This window comes from Megalobrama amblycephala, linkage group LG7, assembly GCF_018812025.1.
Source record: "Megalobrama amblycephala isolate DHTTF-2021 linkage group LG7, ASM1881202v1, whole genome shotgun sequence".
Taxonomy (NCBI): Eukaryota; Metazoa; Chordata; class Actinopteri; order Cypriniformes; family Xenocyprididae; genus Megalobrama; species Megalobrama amblycephala.
In genome coordinates this window covers 34,481,114-34,496,293 of record NC_063050.1, presented here as the reverse complement: position 1 = coordinate 34,496,293, position 15,180 = coordinate 34,481,114, and the positions used below count along the sequence as shown (strand labels likewise).

The 15,180-nt window shown below is 39.0% G+C and overlaps 1 protein-coding gene and 1 long non-coding RNA gene across 2 annotated transcripts; one reads left to right on the top strand and one right to left on the bottom strand.

Annotated features, from left to right (window-relative positions):
- Window positions 1-4,576: 4,576 nt before the first annotated feature.
- Window positions 4,577-6,920, top strand: LOC125272384. Its single transcript, XR_007185828.1, has 3 exons — window positions 4,577-4,755; window positions 4,863-5,070; window positions 5,322-6,920. It is a non-coding gene; the product is annotated as an uncharacterized LOC125272384 (long non-coding RNA).
- Window positions 6,921-10,636: 3,716 nt separating this feature from the next.
- Window positions 10,637-11,336, bottom strand: LOC125271443 (zinc finger BED domain-containing protein 4-like). Its single transcript, XM_048195508.1, has 3 exons — window positions 11,139-11,336; window positions 10,923-11,043; window positions 10,637-10,840 (listed from the first exon to the last, which is right to left on the bottom strand). Exons 1-3 carry the CDS (start codon window positions 11,310-11,312, stop codon window positions 10,689-10,691), a joined length of 447 nt encoding a protein of 148 aa, XP_048051465.1. The 5' UTR covers window positions 11,313-11,336; the 3' UTR covers window positions 10,637-10,688.
- Between the last annotated feature and the right edge of the window lie 3,844 nt (window positions 11,337-15,180).

The window sequence follows — 15,180 nt, the reverse complement described above, 5'->3', positions numbered from 1 at the left end:
AAACCAATCCCCCTCAGCCAAACACCAGACAACCTTTTAACCATCCATTTTTCTTATCTTTCTGCATAGGTGCAGCCATCACAGCAGCCCAGAGGGGCCTATCCGAACACCAAATTAAAATGATCGGTCGATGCCACGCCTTTAAAACAACATATGTTCGATCAGTTCTACATCACAAACACTAGCATCTTTCTGAGTCTGGACCGCTTCTCCCTACTATTTTTGCATCTCCCCGCTTACCAAGCCCCGCAGGGCTCATATTCATCTGGATGCAGTGAGAGCTCTCCCTTTTCGTATGTGTGTTAGCTACCACTCCTGGAGTGGGCTTTCCCATTCGAATTGCTGTGTGGGCTCCCCCGTCCAGATACTGTGCAGGCTCTCCCGTTCGACTTGCAGTGTGGGCTCTCCCGTTCGACTTGCAGAGTGAGCTTCCCGTTTATTTTATCGGGGGCTCTCTCCTTCGAAACGCAGTGGGAGCTCTCCCGGTCGAATCGCAGTGTGAGCTTCCGTTCAGGCGCCGTGGGGGCTCTCCCTTTCTGAATCGCAGTGTGATTCTTCATGTTCTTAACCATGGAGGCTCTCCCGTTCGGATCGCAGTGTGGGCCCTCCTATCTGAACAAGCGGACTGGAGGTACCAAGGATCGTACGTCCCATAAGGATCGCAGTGGGCCCTCATGTCCTTATGTGATCCAAACCACCTTGGAAGGACGGTAGCTCTGCGTTTTATCTATATACCGTAGGCTCCCTTTTTCTGCGGCAGGCAGGTTCGCTCTGGATATCAGTGGCCCGTTTTCCCTTTAGGGACGAGGACCTCCTTTCCCTCTGTTGGCAGCTGGGGGCCCCATGTACTTCTGAATTCATGGGCCCCCATGTTGCAGACGTTGCGGCGGGAAGTTCTCCAACCACGTACTCAAACCTCCAGTCCCAAAAAACACTCCCGCAGGAGTAATTTTAGAAGTCACTGCCGCAGCAGTGCAGCGGCGAGATGCATCCTAGTCAAACTCACACAGCAGCAATAAACGCAAGCTCCCGACAGAGTTCTTTAAATAATAATTTTGCCGCAGCAGAAGCCTGCTCATAGCTCCACATGGTGGACATAGTAGGGCAACGCGTTCCAGCCCAGATCCCACAGGAGCCTCATTAAATATCACTGCTGCAGCAGTGTTCATTCATGACTTCAGGCCAATTAATCGCAACCTCCTTGTGTTCCGGCATAGGAAACACTAATGCCACTCGACACCTCAACTCTATTCTTCATATCGCTTTAATCTTTCGCTCCTTTTGGGGGGGTAACAAGCATTAAGTATCTGAGTATCCCATATACTTTAAATCCTTAAGCATTTTCAACCATGCTAAATCCAACTTGCTGTCCCAAATTTATTCTGCAATTTTTGGGGGGTGTATCAGAGCTCGAGTTGAAGATGCTTCATCGAGCCCCTCCTCAGTGGACAGCAAGCCAAATTAGCTAACCTAATACCCTAAAGATTATATGGGCAAACGAACTCGTTAAGTGAAGTTCCTAAACGTAATTTAGGGAGGAGCGAGCCCATCTAATCTTCCAATCAACAGCCAGAGTATATAAGCAGCTGCTTACCTCTCTTCAGTCTCAGCTGTTTCAGCATCCCTCCACCTCCCCAAACTCCACCTTCATTTCAGGTACCTTGCCCTATATAATCATATCCTATATTTATTCACTGGGGGGGTGTATCAGAGCTCGAGTTGAAGATGCTTCATCGAGCCCCTCCTCAGTGGACAGCAAGCCAAATTAGCTAACCTAATACCCTAAAGATTATATGGGCAAACGAACTCGTTAAATGCATATTTAAATATCAGGCATGTAAAACAAGTTAAGGAAAAAACATCAATAGAACAGTGGCGATTTCTTTAAGACTGCAAGGGAAGCTCGGCTTCCCTTATAATGTCACAAAATTAATGGTCAAATATGTACTATTGTATTAACATTTTATTGACTAAAAATGCGTTAGAAAACGTTCATCTCAAAGACGAGTTCGTTCAGAATCAGTTACATATAGCAGGTCGGCTGACTCGATTTCCTTCTCATACATTCCCGCAGCGTCACAGTGCATTTCCCTATTGAAGCCCAGCGTCCATTGACTTCAATGGGGCTGCTTTGAACGGTTTTTTTCAGCGCTTCGAAACTAGACGGTCATTGGATAAACGCTGCGATTATGTCCCGCCCACGGACGCTCAGCGTCTCTGGGGGTGAATGGGGAGTGGGCTGGCCCGGACTCCGAGCTTCTGCGTGATGATTGGAGGGTCTGTCGAAAGACTGCATCTCCTTTTGACTGACAGCGATTCTGTACTATAAGGAATCACTGAAGCTATTCGCGCTCAGTCCCATCGCGGATTTCTCAAGTTCAGTCGAAATAAAAACTGCTGCAACCTATTTCTTTGATATTTGCTTGGCGAAATTGCTTGATTTTCATCATACATTTCACACAATTATACACCACATTCCTTGTTTCAGTTTTACAGAGTTTAATAATTTTTTTAGATCGTTCATTCATTCATTCCTTCATTCATTCATTCATTCATTCATATAACGTTAGTAGGCTAGGCTGGCGTCGTGGGTGAAACTGCGCACGATGGCAGACGGTGCTAATATTGTCGACCTGATTTTGGCGAAGCCATTTGAAAGTGTTCCTTATGAGGAAAAACTTAGAATTAAACAGCAGGGCAGATCAACACCTAAGATTGATTTAGTGCAAAAGATAGGGAAAAATAACAGGTCTTTTCAGCTCTCCTGGTATGACAAAGTCTGTTTAATGGAAGTCATCCAAACTGTTCTCATTATTGGCAACAATTGGAGCTACATCTGCAGGTGTAGAAAGGAGCTTCTCCTGTCTAAAGCGACTCAAGTCCTACACCCGAAACACAATGGGCCAAGGCCGTTTAAGCAGCCTAGCTCTGCTGGCCATTGAGAGGACACTGGTCAAGTCACTTGAAAAGACTCCTAGTTGGTACGACAGGGTCACAGACCATTTTCTTGAAAAGGAACGTAGGGCAGAATTTACTTTGAAATAAATAGACAATTTTATGATGTAGGCTGAAAATGAGCTTCCCCTCTCTGACAGACCAGTAGCCGCCACTGCAATAGAAGTACCATTTATTTGATTACAACAGGGAAAAAATAAATAAGAAATAAAGGAAAACAGGTTTCCGTTCACATAAGCATTAATGGATACTTATATACTGTTAGACTTTAACAAATCTTTTTGCTTTGCTACTTTTACAAAGTTTCACCATCTTATAGTAACACAATACCTATCAGAAATCATTCAGCTTTGGGTTGCGTTTCAAATTGTGAAGAAATAATCTTCCAAAAATATATATATATATATATATATATATATATATATATATATATATATATATATATATATATATATATATATATATATATATATATATATATTATTTTTTTATTTTTTTTTGGAAGATTATTTCTTGATATGATATAAAAAGATTGACATCTTTATCATTGTGTTAAAAATAAAGATAAAATTTATTTTATATTATATTTATATTTTATATTATATTTATATATTCTTATTATATAAGAATAAAATATTTTTTTCCTACGTACAAATTAAGAGACATCATTTCAGAATTTAACAAGATAATTCCAGACAGGGTGGGATGATGATTATTATTAAAGTGTTAAAGTTTAAAGACCAATGAATGGGAATTCAAACAGAATTCCCATTCATTAGTCTTTAAACTTTAACACTTTAATATAATCTTTAACAGAGAAAATAAAATAATTCTGAAAGTTATATCTTTAATTTTATTGTTGTTGTTAAATGTTTCGTGTGTAATGAACCCATAACATGCAGTGTAACCAATTCACTAACAAATGAGTCTTGTGTCTGTAGCTCATATGACAATATGTCAAGGTAGTTATCAAGCCCCACTGTAGTAGTCTTTAGAATTTGCAAGTTGCCAAATACGTCTGTATGGATATAAATTGGGGCTTCTCAAACGCAAGTCAAAATAAATAAAATTAGATTATTTTGATATATTTACAGTACTGTCCAAAAGTTTGGAAAAGCTTTGTATTTCAGATAAATGCTGTTCTTTTGAACTTTCTATTCATCAAGGAATCCTGAAAAAAAAAGTACACAACTGTTTTCAACATTGAAAATAATCATAAATGTTTATTGAGCAGCAAATCAGCATATTAGAATGATTTCTGAAGGATCATGTGACACTGAAGACTGGAGTAACGATGGTGAAAATTCAGCTTTGCATCACAGGAATAAATTACTTTGTCAAATATATTTAAATAGTACACAGTTATTTTAAATTGTAATAATATTTCACAATATTACTGTTTTTTACTGTATTTTTAATTAAATAAATGTAGCCTTGGTGAGCAGACGAAACTTCTTTTAAAAACATTAAAAATCTTAGTGGTTCCAAAATTTTGGACTGTACTGTGTATATATATATATATATATATATATATATATATATATATATATATATATATATATATATATATATATATCCCACTACAAGTACTAAACCAGATCAGTCTATGTTGATGGTTCGTTTTCTTTTTCTTTTTTTTTTTAAGGCAGTGCCAACAGGAATGTATTTTATATGATGAATATTTCTCATTTGCAGGCAGTGCAAGAAGTCATGTGGACGAAACAGAAAAAGCATTAGGACCAAGTCCATTTTTTCCCATTCCCATGCAAGCCTTTTTAGTTGGCTGAAGTATATACACAGGTAAGTTTTTATTCTTTGTGATCTCTAGTGCCTTTTCATCCATAAGTCTGCACATTTATTTCTTGCTTCTGTCCTTTTAAAACAATATTGTATGGCATTGTGTTTAGATTTTCACAGGGTCTCCGTATGTGACAGGTGGATATGATGCTAGATGACATCTCAAATAGTAGTGCGACTCTGTCCAAGATGTCCATGAAATTGCGAAGTGTATGTGTGAGAAGTATGCGGAGGCTCAGGAAAAAAAGAGGACAAAAAGTTGGTGGGCTCAATGTATGTGTTCACATTGACGAAAGCAAGTTTCACCACAGACGAAAAGTAAGCCTTGACCTCAGAAAACACATCTAATATATCTTTACATGTGGATATGTAGACAAGACACAATATGGTTACATTATTAATAAAATAAAAATTAATAAAAAAAAATTAGATACTGTAAATCTTGTAAAACTACTTAAATTTGGATTAGAAGTAGGCCTATCAGTTGGCATGAAAATATTTATTGTAAGGCTAGTGATTTTGACTTTTAGAAAACAGGAGTGTCTGACATAAATTTCTGTTTTTTTCAGTATGCCAGAGGCCGTTTTGGAGGTGCATGGAGAAGGAAAAGCTGGGTATTCGGAATGGTTGAGATTTTGCCTTCCCGAAAACCAGTATTGCGGTTGGTGGACAAAAGGGACAAGACAACCCTTTTACCAATCATAGAGAAACATGTAAAAAGAGGCAGCATCATTCATAGTGATGAGTGGCGTGCATACTCAGCGCTTTCAGAGAGAGGATACCAACACCACACAGTGAACCATAGCATTAATTTTGTTAATCCATTGACTGGGGTGCATACACAAAACATTGAACGGGCATGGGCAAACTTCAAAAGGGAAGTGTGGAGGTTGCGTGCAAACCGGTCAGAGAAGGCTCTCAAAAAACATCTGATATACATAGAATGGACATATTGGTTAGGCAGGAGTCACAGACAGGGGATTCTCGGAAGGCTTTTGCATGATATCAGTCAGTTCTATCACTGACTTTATTTTATTATTATTATTATTATTATTATTATTATTATTATTATTATTATTTTTTTTTTTTTTTAAATTCATGTTTATAACCCTATAAAAAAAGTGTTGTTGGTAATATAAAATGTTCATGTTTTTTTCTTGGAACTTTCTCACAGATGCACACACATATAGCAAAGTAAAAAAGGAGACTTTCATTTTGTGTTGTCCACAGCCTCCTTTTATTATTATTTATTTTTTAAATTTTTTTACAGCAGTTCATTAAAAGCAGTTGGCTGGACAAACTAATGACTCTGGTATTTATTTCCCATTTGGCAGATATGTACTTGTACTGTGGTGCTGTCATTTCCTTAATCTTAGACCAAATACTTATTGGTGTCTGTACTTACTATCTATTGACTGTCTGCTGAAAATCCACTGACGACTGGTAGCCATGTTGTCTTTGATGTTGGCCTATAGAGTCATTCAACAGCATTTCTTAGATTTTCACTTCATTTTGATGGGCCAAATGCAGACCTGCCAACATGTACGCATTTTGCGTACCAGGTACGCATTTTGACCTCAAAGTACGCTGGTACGATTTGTCATTCTATACTACGCAAAAACCCGGTGACTCCTCTGTGCACGCCTAGTACTCAAATCCAGCAAAAGAGTTCGACCAATCTGAGCGCTGGGTTCATTTCCCTAAATAGCAAGAGGGGATGATTGACAAATGCGTACAGCCTATCAATAAAAAGAGACTGCAAATCGACAGCAATACAAAATCCCGCTCGATCCCTCCTTCCACTCCCGCCGTCTGTGACTGAATTCTCAAGCGAGGACAATACAGCAGTCATGGTACTTCTGACACCTTAAGGTAAACGAGTATAAAATGTACAAGTAATGTTGGACAACAAATCTAAATAAAATTGAAATCGCTGATTATGAAAATGTTGTGATGTGTGACTGACTGACAAGCGCGAGTCTGGAGAAACAGGCGTTTATTTATTTATTCTCAGTGTTGAGAAACATATATAGCCTACATGTGTTGCGTTATTATGTTAATACTAACTAAAGTAACTAATTATGTTACATAGCCTACTTATTTTGTATGAAAACTAGCACATTAGTTACTTATGCATTTAACATGACCGTTGTCTCAATGCTGCGCGAGCCCTCATAAACACAAACGCGTGCGCGCACAGAGAGGTAAAATGAAAATTGCCGTGTTTGGTTTAAAATTTATTCTTGCTTGTGTTATTTTTTTTTGTCAGAAAAGATTTTTAACTATCCACCCGTGTTTTTAAGATTCGGTAAATGACGGACGCTTTAGTTAACACAACCCCTCGTTATATGACTAACTTCTTGATATTCTTGAATACTCTTATTGGTCCTTTCTATTCATTGTCAACTGTTTTCTATAAATATGTTTGTATTGGCTAACCTTTTATTCAGCGAATGTTTGTCTTGTTTATAATTCAAAGACAGCACGCTACAAATAGAAACCCTTTTTTCTGTGGGATTTAGTATCATATTTTGATATTGGAATAATAAATTAAGTATTTTAAATGAATCACATGTAAACTCAATGTTTACTATTTTCTAAGGGTTTCTTAATTGTAGACTAGTTTTCATTACAAAACCTGTATGAACGACTCAACTGTCAGGTTAGTTGTATGTAAATATAGCCTTCTTGAAATTGCAAACAAAAAATTTTGTCCATATTAAATATATGAATGTGATTTACTTGTGGTTTGTATAAGCACACATTATGCAATGCAAGAATAATCATGAATTAAAAAAAATGCTTTTGAGCAGGTGTAGTAACATTTTTAATTGTGTCAAATAAAAAAAAAACTTTAACAGTCAAAATTAGATTAAAGAAGATGGGTTTGTGTGCTTTGTGTATTGTATTATCAAAAATGTAAAAAATTACCCCCCCCCCGTCCAGTCACACTGGTACTCGAAAAAAATTTCCAAGGTTGGCAGGTCTGCAAATGTGGCAACAGATGGATAAATGAATTTACCTGAAAGTAAAATGACAGTCTACTGAAATGTAACTTGCATGCAACAAACAGTCAGTGGAGCACTCCTGAAAATTCTTGTAAGAGTCATTCGACAGCATTTCCTAGATTTTCACTTCATTTTGATGGGCCTAATATGGCAACAGATGGATATATGAATTCACCTCAAAGTAAAATGACAGTCTACTGAAATGTAATTTAAATGCAACAAACTGTTAGTTGAGCGCTTCTGAAAATCCTTGCGAAAGCAAAATATCAAGTGTAGGTAACCTGATACATACAAAGTTCGTTTGAAATGTTTGTGTTGCTACTGATAGACAACTGAATGTTTAGTGAAAGTCTGTTGATACTTTGGTTAATAGCTACATGCTGACTACTTAAAAGCTCTTACTTTGCTGTATTTTAGAGTACTGAAAACTTGTTGAGGATTTGTTGCATGTCTGTTAATATGCTGTTGAACATCTACAACCTAAATGGATAACACGTCAGTAACACTTTACTGACAGACTGTTTAATAGCTGTATACATGTTACATACAGTGTATTGCTTGTTACAAAACATTTAATAGATAATCTACAGATACTATCCTGATGAGATCAAGTAGATATGCACTTGTAAAGTAACTTATAGTCAGCAGACTATCTATAGACTATCTATAGAGGGACCATCAAAATAAAGTGTTACCGAACATTTTAATTAATGCAGAAGCTGTTTTACATTCTGAATTTTTACATAAATATTTACAATTTACATAAATTGTATCATTGCCTGTGACTTGGATTACTCTTCTGCCTAGTGATGGGCAAATGAAGCCTCATGAAGCACTGAGGCTTCACAACCCATTGGTTCACCAAAAGGTTCATTACCCGAAGCTTCATTCAGCATTGCTCACTAGTGACACCTAGCTACTGTGCAAAGAAATAGCAGACAAAATTAATCCTGAGCCTATGACCTGAACGGACATTTGTGCATTGCCTGGGTATAAAATAAAATATGTATTTTTCTCTGTCTGACTTTACTTGTGCAGAGACAACTGGCTCAGACACACACACACACACACACACACACACACACACACACACACACACACAGATAATTAATTATTCATAAATTGTTTGGATAGTGACAGTATGTATAACAAAACTGATGCTGTGTTGAGTGCAGTGATTATTATGGAGGGACTGTAATGCTGCAAACTGCAACAGAGTAGTTTGGGGTGGGAAAAGGTAAGAATTGTTACAGTTTTTTGGTGCAGCGAACAGTTTTAGTGCAGTGTTGTGCTTATGGGACTGGAGATATGGAGCAAACTGCAACAGAGCAGTTTGGGGTGGGTGGGTGAAGGAAGGATTATAATTGATTTTTATTGAGGAACAGAATTTTTTGAAGTGTGTTGGGGTTTAGACGATTCCTCTTCTTGGACAAAACCTCTCCAGCCTTGGAAAAGATCCTTTCACAAGGAACAGAGGATGCAGGGGAACATAAGAATGACAGTGCCAGCTGGTATAAGTGAGGATATGGATGCTTCTGTTGAGCCCAATATACTAGTGGATCCTCAGATCTTGAGAGATTCACTTCCTATAAATATCGGTCCACTTCAACAGTAGCATCTGCTGTTGCACTTGAGCTCCTTCTACTGTGATCAACCGTGCTATCCAGCAGATGCCAAAGGTCACCTAATAATAGAGGTACAAAGAGAAAAACTCCATTAATAATGGTTCACAGTACTAATCACTTATGTGAAAATTCACAGAACAAAGAAATATACTACTTATTGTTGTTTGTAGATTGACCTACTTCTGAAGAGGCTGGCAGCTGAGCTGGGGATGTATTGGTGGAAGCAGAATGGGCACCAGAACTTCTGATTACAGTAGCACATTCTGATTTTAATCTTGATACTGCTTCTTGTAGTTTCCCTTGGCTTAAGAATCCCAGTTTTTTGAATCTGGGATCCAATAATGTGGGTATGGTCATCACACTTAATGATTCAAAATGTACAGCATTTTCTCTGACCCTCCGGACCAGGCTGTCACAGCTGCCTTGTTAAATTGGACTTGAGGCCTTCCAGCTTACTCGTTACCGTATGATTCAACATCTTCATCAAATGAATCACTTTTGAGGCAGACACTCTTTTCTCAGCAGAAAGCTCTACTGTAGCCTGGTGTAAAGGGGCAAGAACATGTAAGGCATCTTGGATAGCCTTATACTCCAAGGCAGTAGGTGGGGTGATGTCAGTCCTTAGACAGGCAAGGGCTGCCCCCACTGGCTCTCTCAGCTGATAGAGCCGTTCCAGCATGTTATAAGTGCTGTTCCAGCGAGTGTCCACTTCAGTTATCAGCTTCAGTACTGGTCTCCCCATCTGCTCTTGTACTTGGGCCAGTCTTTCTTTTGCTGTTGTGCTTGTTCGGAAATATGTCACAAGTTTCCTACATTTCAATCTAATGTCATTGAAGCTGCTGATGTCATCAAAGGACTTCCTCACAATGAGATTTAGTGCATGTGCAATGCATATTGCATGCCTAACATTTAATGATCTTACACATGCAATCATATTGGCTGCCGCATCAGTTACCAGGCACTTCACTTTCTCCTTTATGCCCCACTCCTCCATGAGCTTGATGTGTCCAGTAGCAAAGTTCTCAGCGGTATGGCTCTTAGGAAAATGCTCTACACCTAATGAAATAGTGCAGAGCTTGTCGTTTTCATCTATAAAATGGCAGGTTACTGCTAGGTAGGCATCCATGTGTAGGGATGTCCACATGTCAGACGTAAGGCTTACAGCCGCAACTTTCTGCAACTGCTCTCTGGCCTTCTCCTTAGCCTCCTTGTATTTATTTTCAACCATGACCTTCAAAGCCTGTGGATAAAAAGAAATGCAGTTACTTTTAATTAACTGCTTGAATAATTATAAACCACTTTATTAATCATATACCTTTCGAGTTGGGATAACATAAGTAGGATCCAACACATGCAGGAGCTCCCTAAATCCAGCATCTTCAACAATGGAAAAGGGTTGGGAGTCCTTGACGACCATGTTCACCAGGGCCTCATTCACCATTTCTTTTTTGGAATCTATAATAAAATACAAAGCTGGTGTATTGTAGGAGCTTAACACCTTATTTAAATAAATAAAAAAATATATATTATGTATTACTTTGAGTACTGTGTGGATTGTTACTAGTTTCTGCATGTTCATGCAGTGCTCGATAATGCCTGAGCATGGAGGAGGTGTTATTGCTGTATGTCAGCTCCTTCAGGCACAGCAAGCATTTCACCTTGAAACATGAAATAATAGACATGAAACATTATACAGCCATATAGTGAGGATTATAATTATATTAAGACAGTAAAATATAACAATTACACATACCTTATTGTGAGCAACCATTTCAAAATGCTCCCAGACAGGGGAGGATTTCCTCTTTCTTGCTGGCTCCATTAAGAGGTCACAAAAAAAGCAAACAAATCCAAAAGGGCAATCCAAATCAACAAGCAGTCCAGTCCAAATCCAAAAATCCAAAGCAATCCAACCAATCTTATCCATGTAATATAATAATAATATAATATAACTAATATAATTAATAATAACAATATACCAACCTAATATAACCTAATATAATATAATAATATAGCTCTAATAATACAATAACGACAATGACACAACTCTCTAACTCTGACTCTCCGACACTCTACTACTACTACTGGTTCTACTACTCCTGAAACACCCACAAGGTGGCGCGTGTTTCGAACCCCCTTTATCCGGAAGCGACACTCAAACCGAACTGATGACGTATTCCACACAAACCGAGGCCTCGTTTGTCATCGGTCACGTGATTTCTACATTCCCAACACAAGCCTCGAATCGACGCTTCATCTGGCACGCCCATTTATGCTCGACACAAGCTCCGAAGCCTCGGTTCAAATGTCCCATCACTACTTCTGCCTTGCCCTTTTGTTTCTGTTTGCTGGTGTTTGACCCTTGCCTGTACAATTACGCTCATTCTAATAAAGCCTGCGTTTGAATCAACCCCTTGTCGTCACGACTCCCTACTTTACAGAATACTCAGCCATACTCAGCAGAACGCACCAAGCTCCGATGGCCACGGAGCTTGGCCCATCTTTATTACCAGCATGTACTGTTTTAAAGATTACTAGCCCTGTGCTTTATGCCACTTCCTGTCCTGTAATTGCCACACCTGAGCCCTCAGCTAAGATGGCTGCCACGCTTGAGCCCTCAGCTAAGATGGCTGCCACGCTTGAGCCCTCAGCTAAGATGGCTGCCATTCCTGAACCTAGTCAAGTCGCAGTTGATCTTCCTGAGTCAAGTCAAGTCACAGTTGATCTTCCTGAGTCAAGTCAAGTCATAGTTGATCTTCCAGAGCCCTGTTACGTCTCCGCTGATCTTCCAGAGCCCTGTCAAGTCTTCGCTGATCTTCCAGAGCCCTGTCACATCTCCACTGATCTTCCAGAGCCGTGTCACATCTCCGCTGATCTTCCAGAGCCGCGTCACGTCTCAGCCGACCTCCCAGAGCCTTGCCACGTCTCAGCCGACCTCCCAGAGCCTCGCCACGTCTCAGCAGAACTCCCAGAGCCACGTCACGTCTCCGCTGATCGTCCAGAGCCACGTCACGTCTCCGCTGATCATCCCATCATGACCATCAAGCCAGTGTCTATGGACAAGATGGCTGCTCCGCCAGTGTCTACGGACAAGATGGCCGCTCCGCCAGTGTCTACGGACAAGATGGCCATTCCGCCAGTGTCTACGGACAAGATGGCTCCTCCGCCGGTGTCTACAGACAAGATGGCTGCTTCGCCGGTGTTTACAGACTCCACTTCAGTAGCCAAGTCAGCTCCAGTCTCCGCCCTGAGCTCTGAGGGGGCTTCCATCTCTGTCCCGAACCCAGAGGGGTTTCTGTCTAAGCCCACGAGTCCGCTCCTGTCTCAGCCCTCGATCCTGTTTCTGCCTTCAGTCCTTGTCCGACCACATGGTCCTGGCCCTCCGTCCCTCCTCCCATTCTGTTCCACCATCCTCCGGGGTTGCACTGTTTTGGGAGTATCTGGAAGTATCCGCTCCTTGGGCTTTATAAGCTTTTATAAGCTGCACCCAGACACACACACAAGGCTGAGTATTGTTTAGTCGTATGTTTTCCGTGTTAATTCTTGTTCCTAGTTCCTAGCCTTGCCTTTGACCCTGGACTGTTTATTCCTTGTTTGATGATCGTTTGCTGCTTGCCTTGACCATTGCCTTTGACATTACCTTCTGCCTTGCCCTTATGTTTCTGTCGCGTAAGCAGCAGTGAAGCGGGGGTTTCGGCGCCGAGTCTATTTTTGCTGTGATGCTGACGCTCAATTAAAGTGAAAGCACACTTTTGATAAACAAAATAAATATAATTTCACACAAAGAGTTCAAAATGCACAGAATACGCATGTCTAATGTGTTTTAACAAGAATTTGAGTATGACAGAAAAGAAAGTTAAGAACCAAAAATAATTATAGAAGACTTACCCATAAAAACTAATTAATTATTCATTTTGGGTTAAAGTATGGTGTGTTATTAAAAAAAAACTAAAGTAAACCAGCCAGAAAATATGAACCCTATATATATATATATATATATATATATATATATATGTAGCGCTGAGTATTTAAAAAAGGCAGATAAAAAAAAATGCCCCCTTCAAATTTTTATCTCATTAATTACTGTTGTCAGGGAACAAAGTGAATTAGCTTGAAATTAATTTGCATTACTGGAGTGCACTGTTCTGTTTAAAATGGTTCTTGTTAGCTTCGCCAGCAGGGGGCACCCGAGCATCATACTATGCATCAGTAGCTGACAATAGAAATAGTATTCAGTACGTGATGAGTGTTGCACAAACTAAGCGGAAAGTGCTCCTTGTTAAACCTGCCTATTTCATGTGTTTTAACAGGTAAGCTGGCAATAATCACTACTGTAGTAATGCCCAACAATACTATGTTCTTGTAGAGTTTTAGTTCATGCATGAATAAGTAAGAAATATTGACTTTAACCGTGATTAAGAGTGTTGTACATAAAATGGCGGACGAGAGTGTTATCAATTCTAAGGAAGACTAGTTACAGCATGATCAAAGTGAGAAGTGAATTTCTAAAAATACATATAGTTGAGATATACGATATATATAAAGCGTAACATTTCAGAAAATTTACTTTCCCTTGCATTATTTCTCATTTACATCAAATTTGCCTACTAAAATATCTTTATAACTATACTATAAATATTTTATTTACCATACTAAATGTAAACAGCAGTGTCTCTCTCATTGTTACAGAGTGTAATATAATTATATAATACTATTACTAATATACTACTAATATACTATTAATTGCAATAGTCTGGTGCAACTTCTCACATCCAGCAAGGTGCATGGAATAAAAAAAAAATAGTAATTTAGGAACAAAACCATCAACACTTGTGGTGTGGAGGGGTCAGAAATGAACAAAAAGCTGGTATATATATATATATATATATATGTATATATATATATATATATATATATATCAACTTTATTTTGAAAAAAAAAAAAAAAATTCTCTCATTGTTACATACATTATTAGTTTTTAATATTTAGTGGAAGTATTTTCCCTTACTTTATGTTAGCTTAAATAACATTAAAATTTTGCACTGACCAACACTGTAGGCTACTGAACAAATACAATCCCTGAATACATTTGTACACTCTTCTGTTCCTTGACAGACACCTGGCAGCGCATTTGTCCAAGATGCCGTTTGAGCATTGGTAACGTTTAATGGCTGCATCAGACGCGTTTCGGTGGTTTAAATCGACGCTCGTGACTTAAAGTCGAGTGCTTTTACTGTAATTTAGGCAAGCGCGCTCATAATAGAAGCGACTGAGAGCGCGGCTCATGGTTGCATAGCAACGACAGACGCCACTGGAGCGAAAGCGCATTGGAAAGGAGTAGAACGCGGCGCGGCCGCTTATGTGACGCGATATGTGAATGCCCCCATAGAACGGCGACTTTTTCTTTGCATATCAGACAGGTAGCAACTCGAGAATAATAATAATTTAGCGGGCCGGATTATGTTTTATTTTTGAGATCAGTTGCGGGCCGGGTAGAGGGGGAGGGTGGGCCGTAAATGGCCCACGGGCCGGCAGTTTGAGACCACTGCATTAACATGATAAAACCCCATTTATTGTCACTCTGTCGGCCATTACATTTAAAAGTGCATTCAGGATGTACTGTTAAAAAGAATTCCAGTAAGATTCAGAGGTAAAATACTTCTATTAATAATTTTGTGAGATTGTTATTGAAAATTATAGTTCCTGAGATAAAGTCAGTTTGTTAGCATATTTCACCGAAGATTAAAAACGGTGATTAAAAAGAGTAATACTTCTTCAAATAGTTATTTTCATGT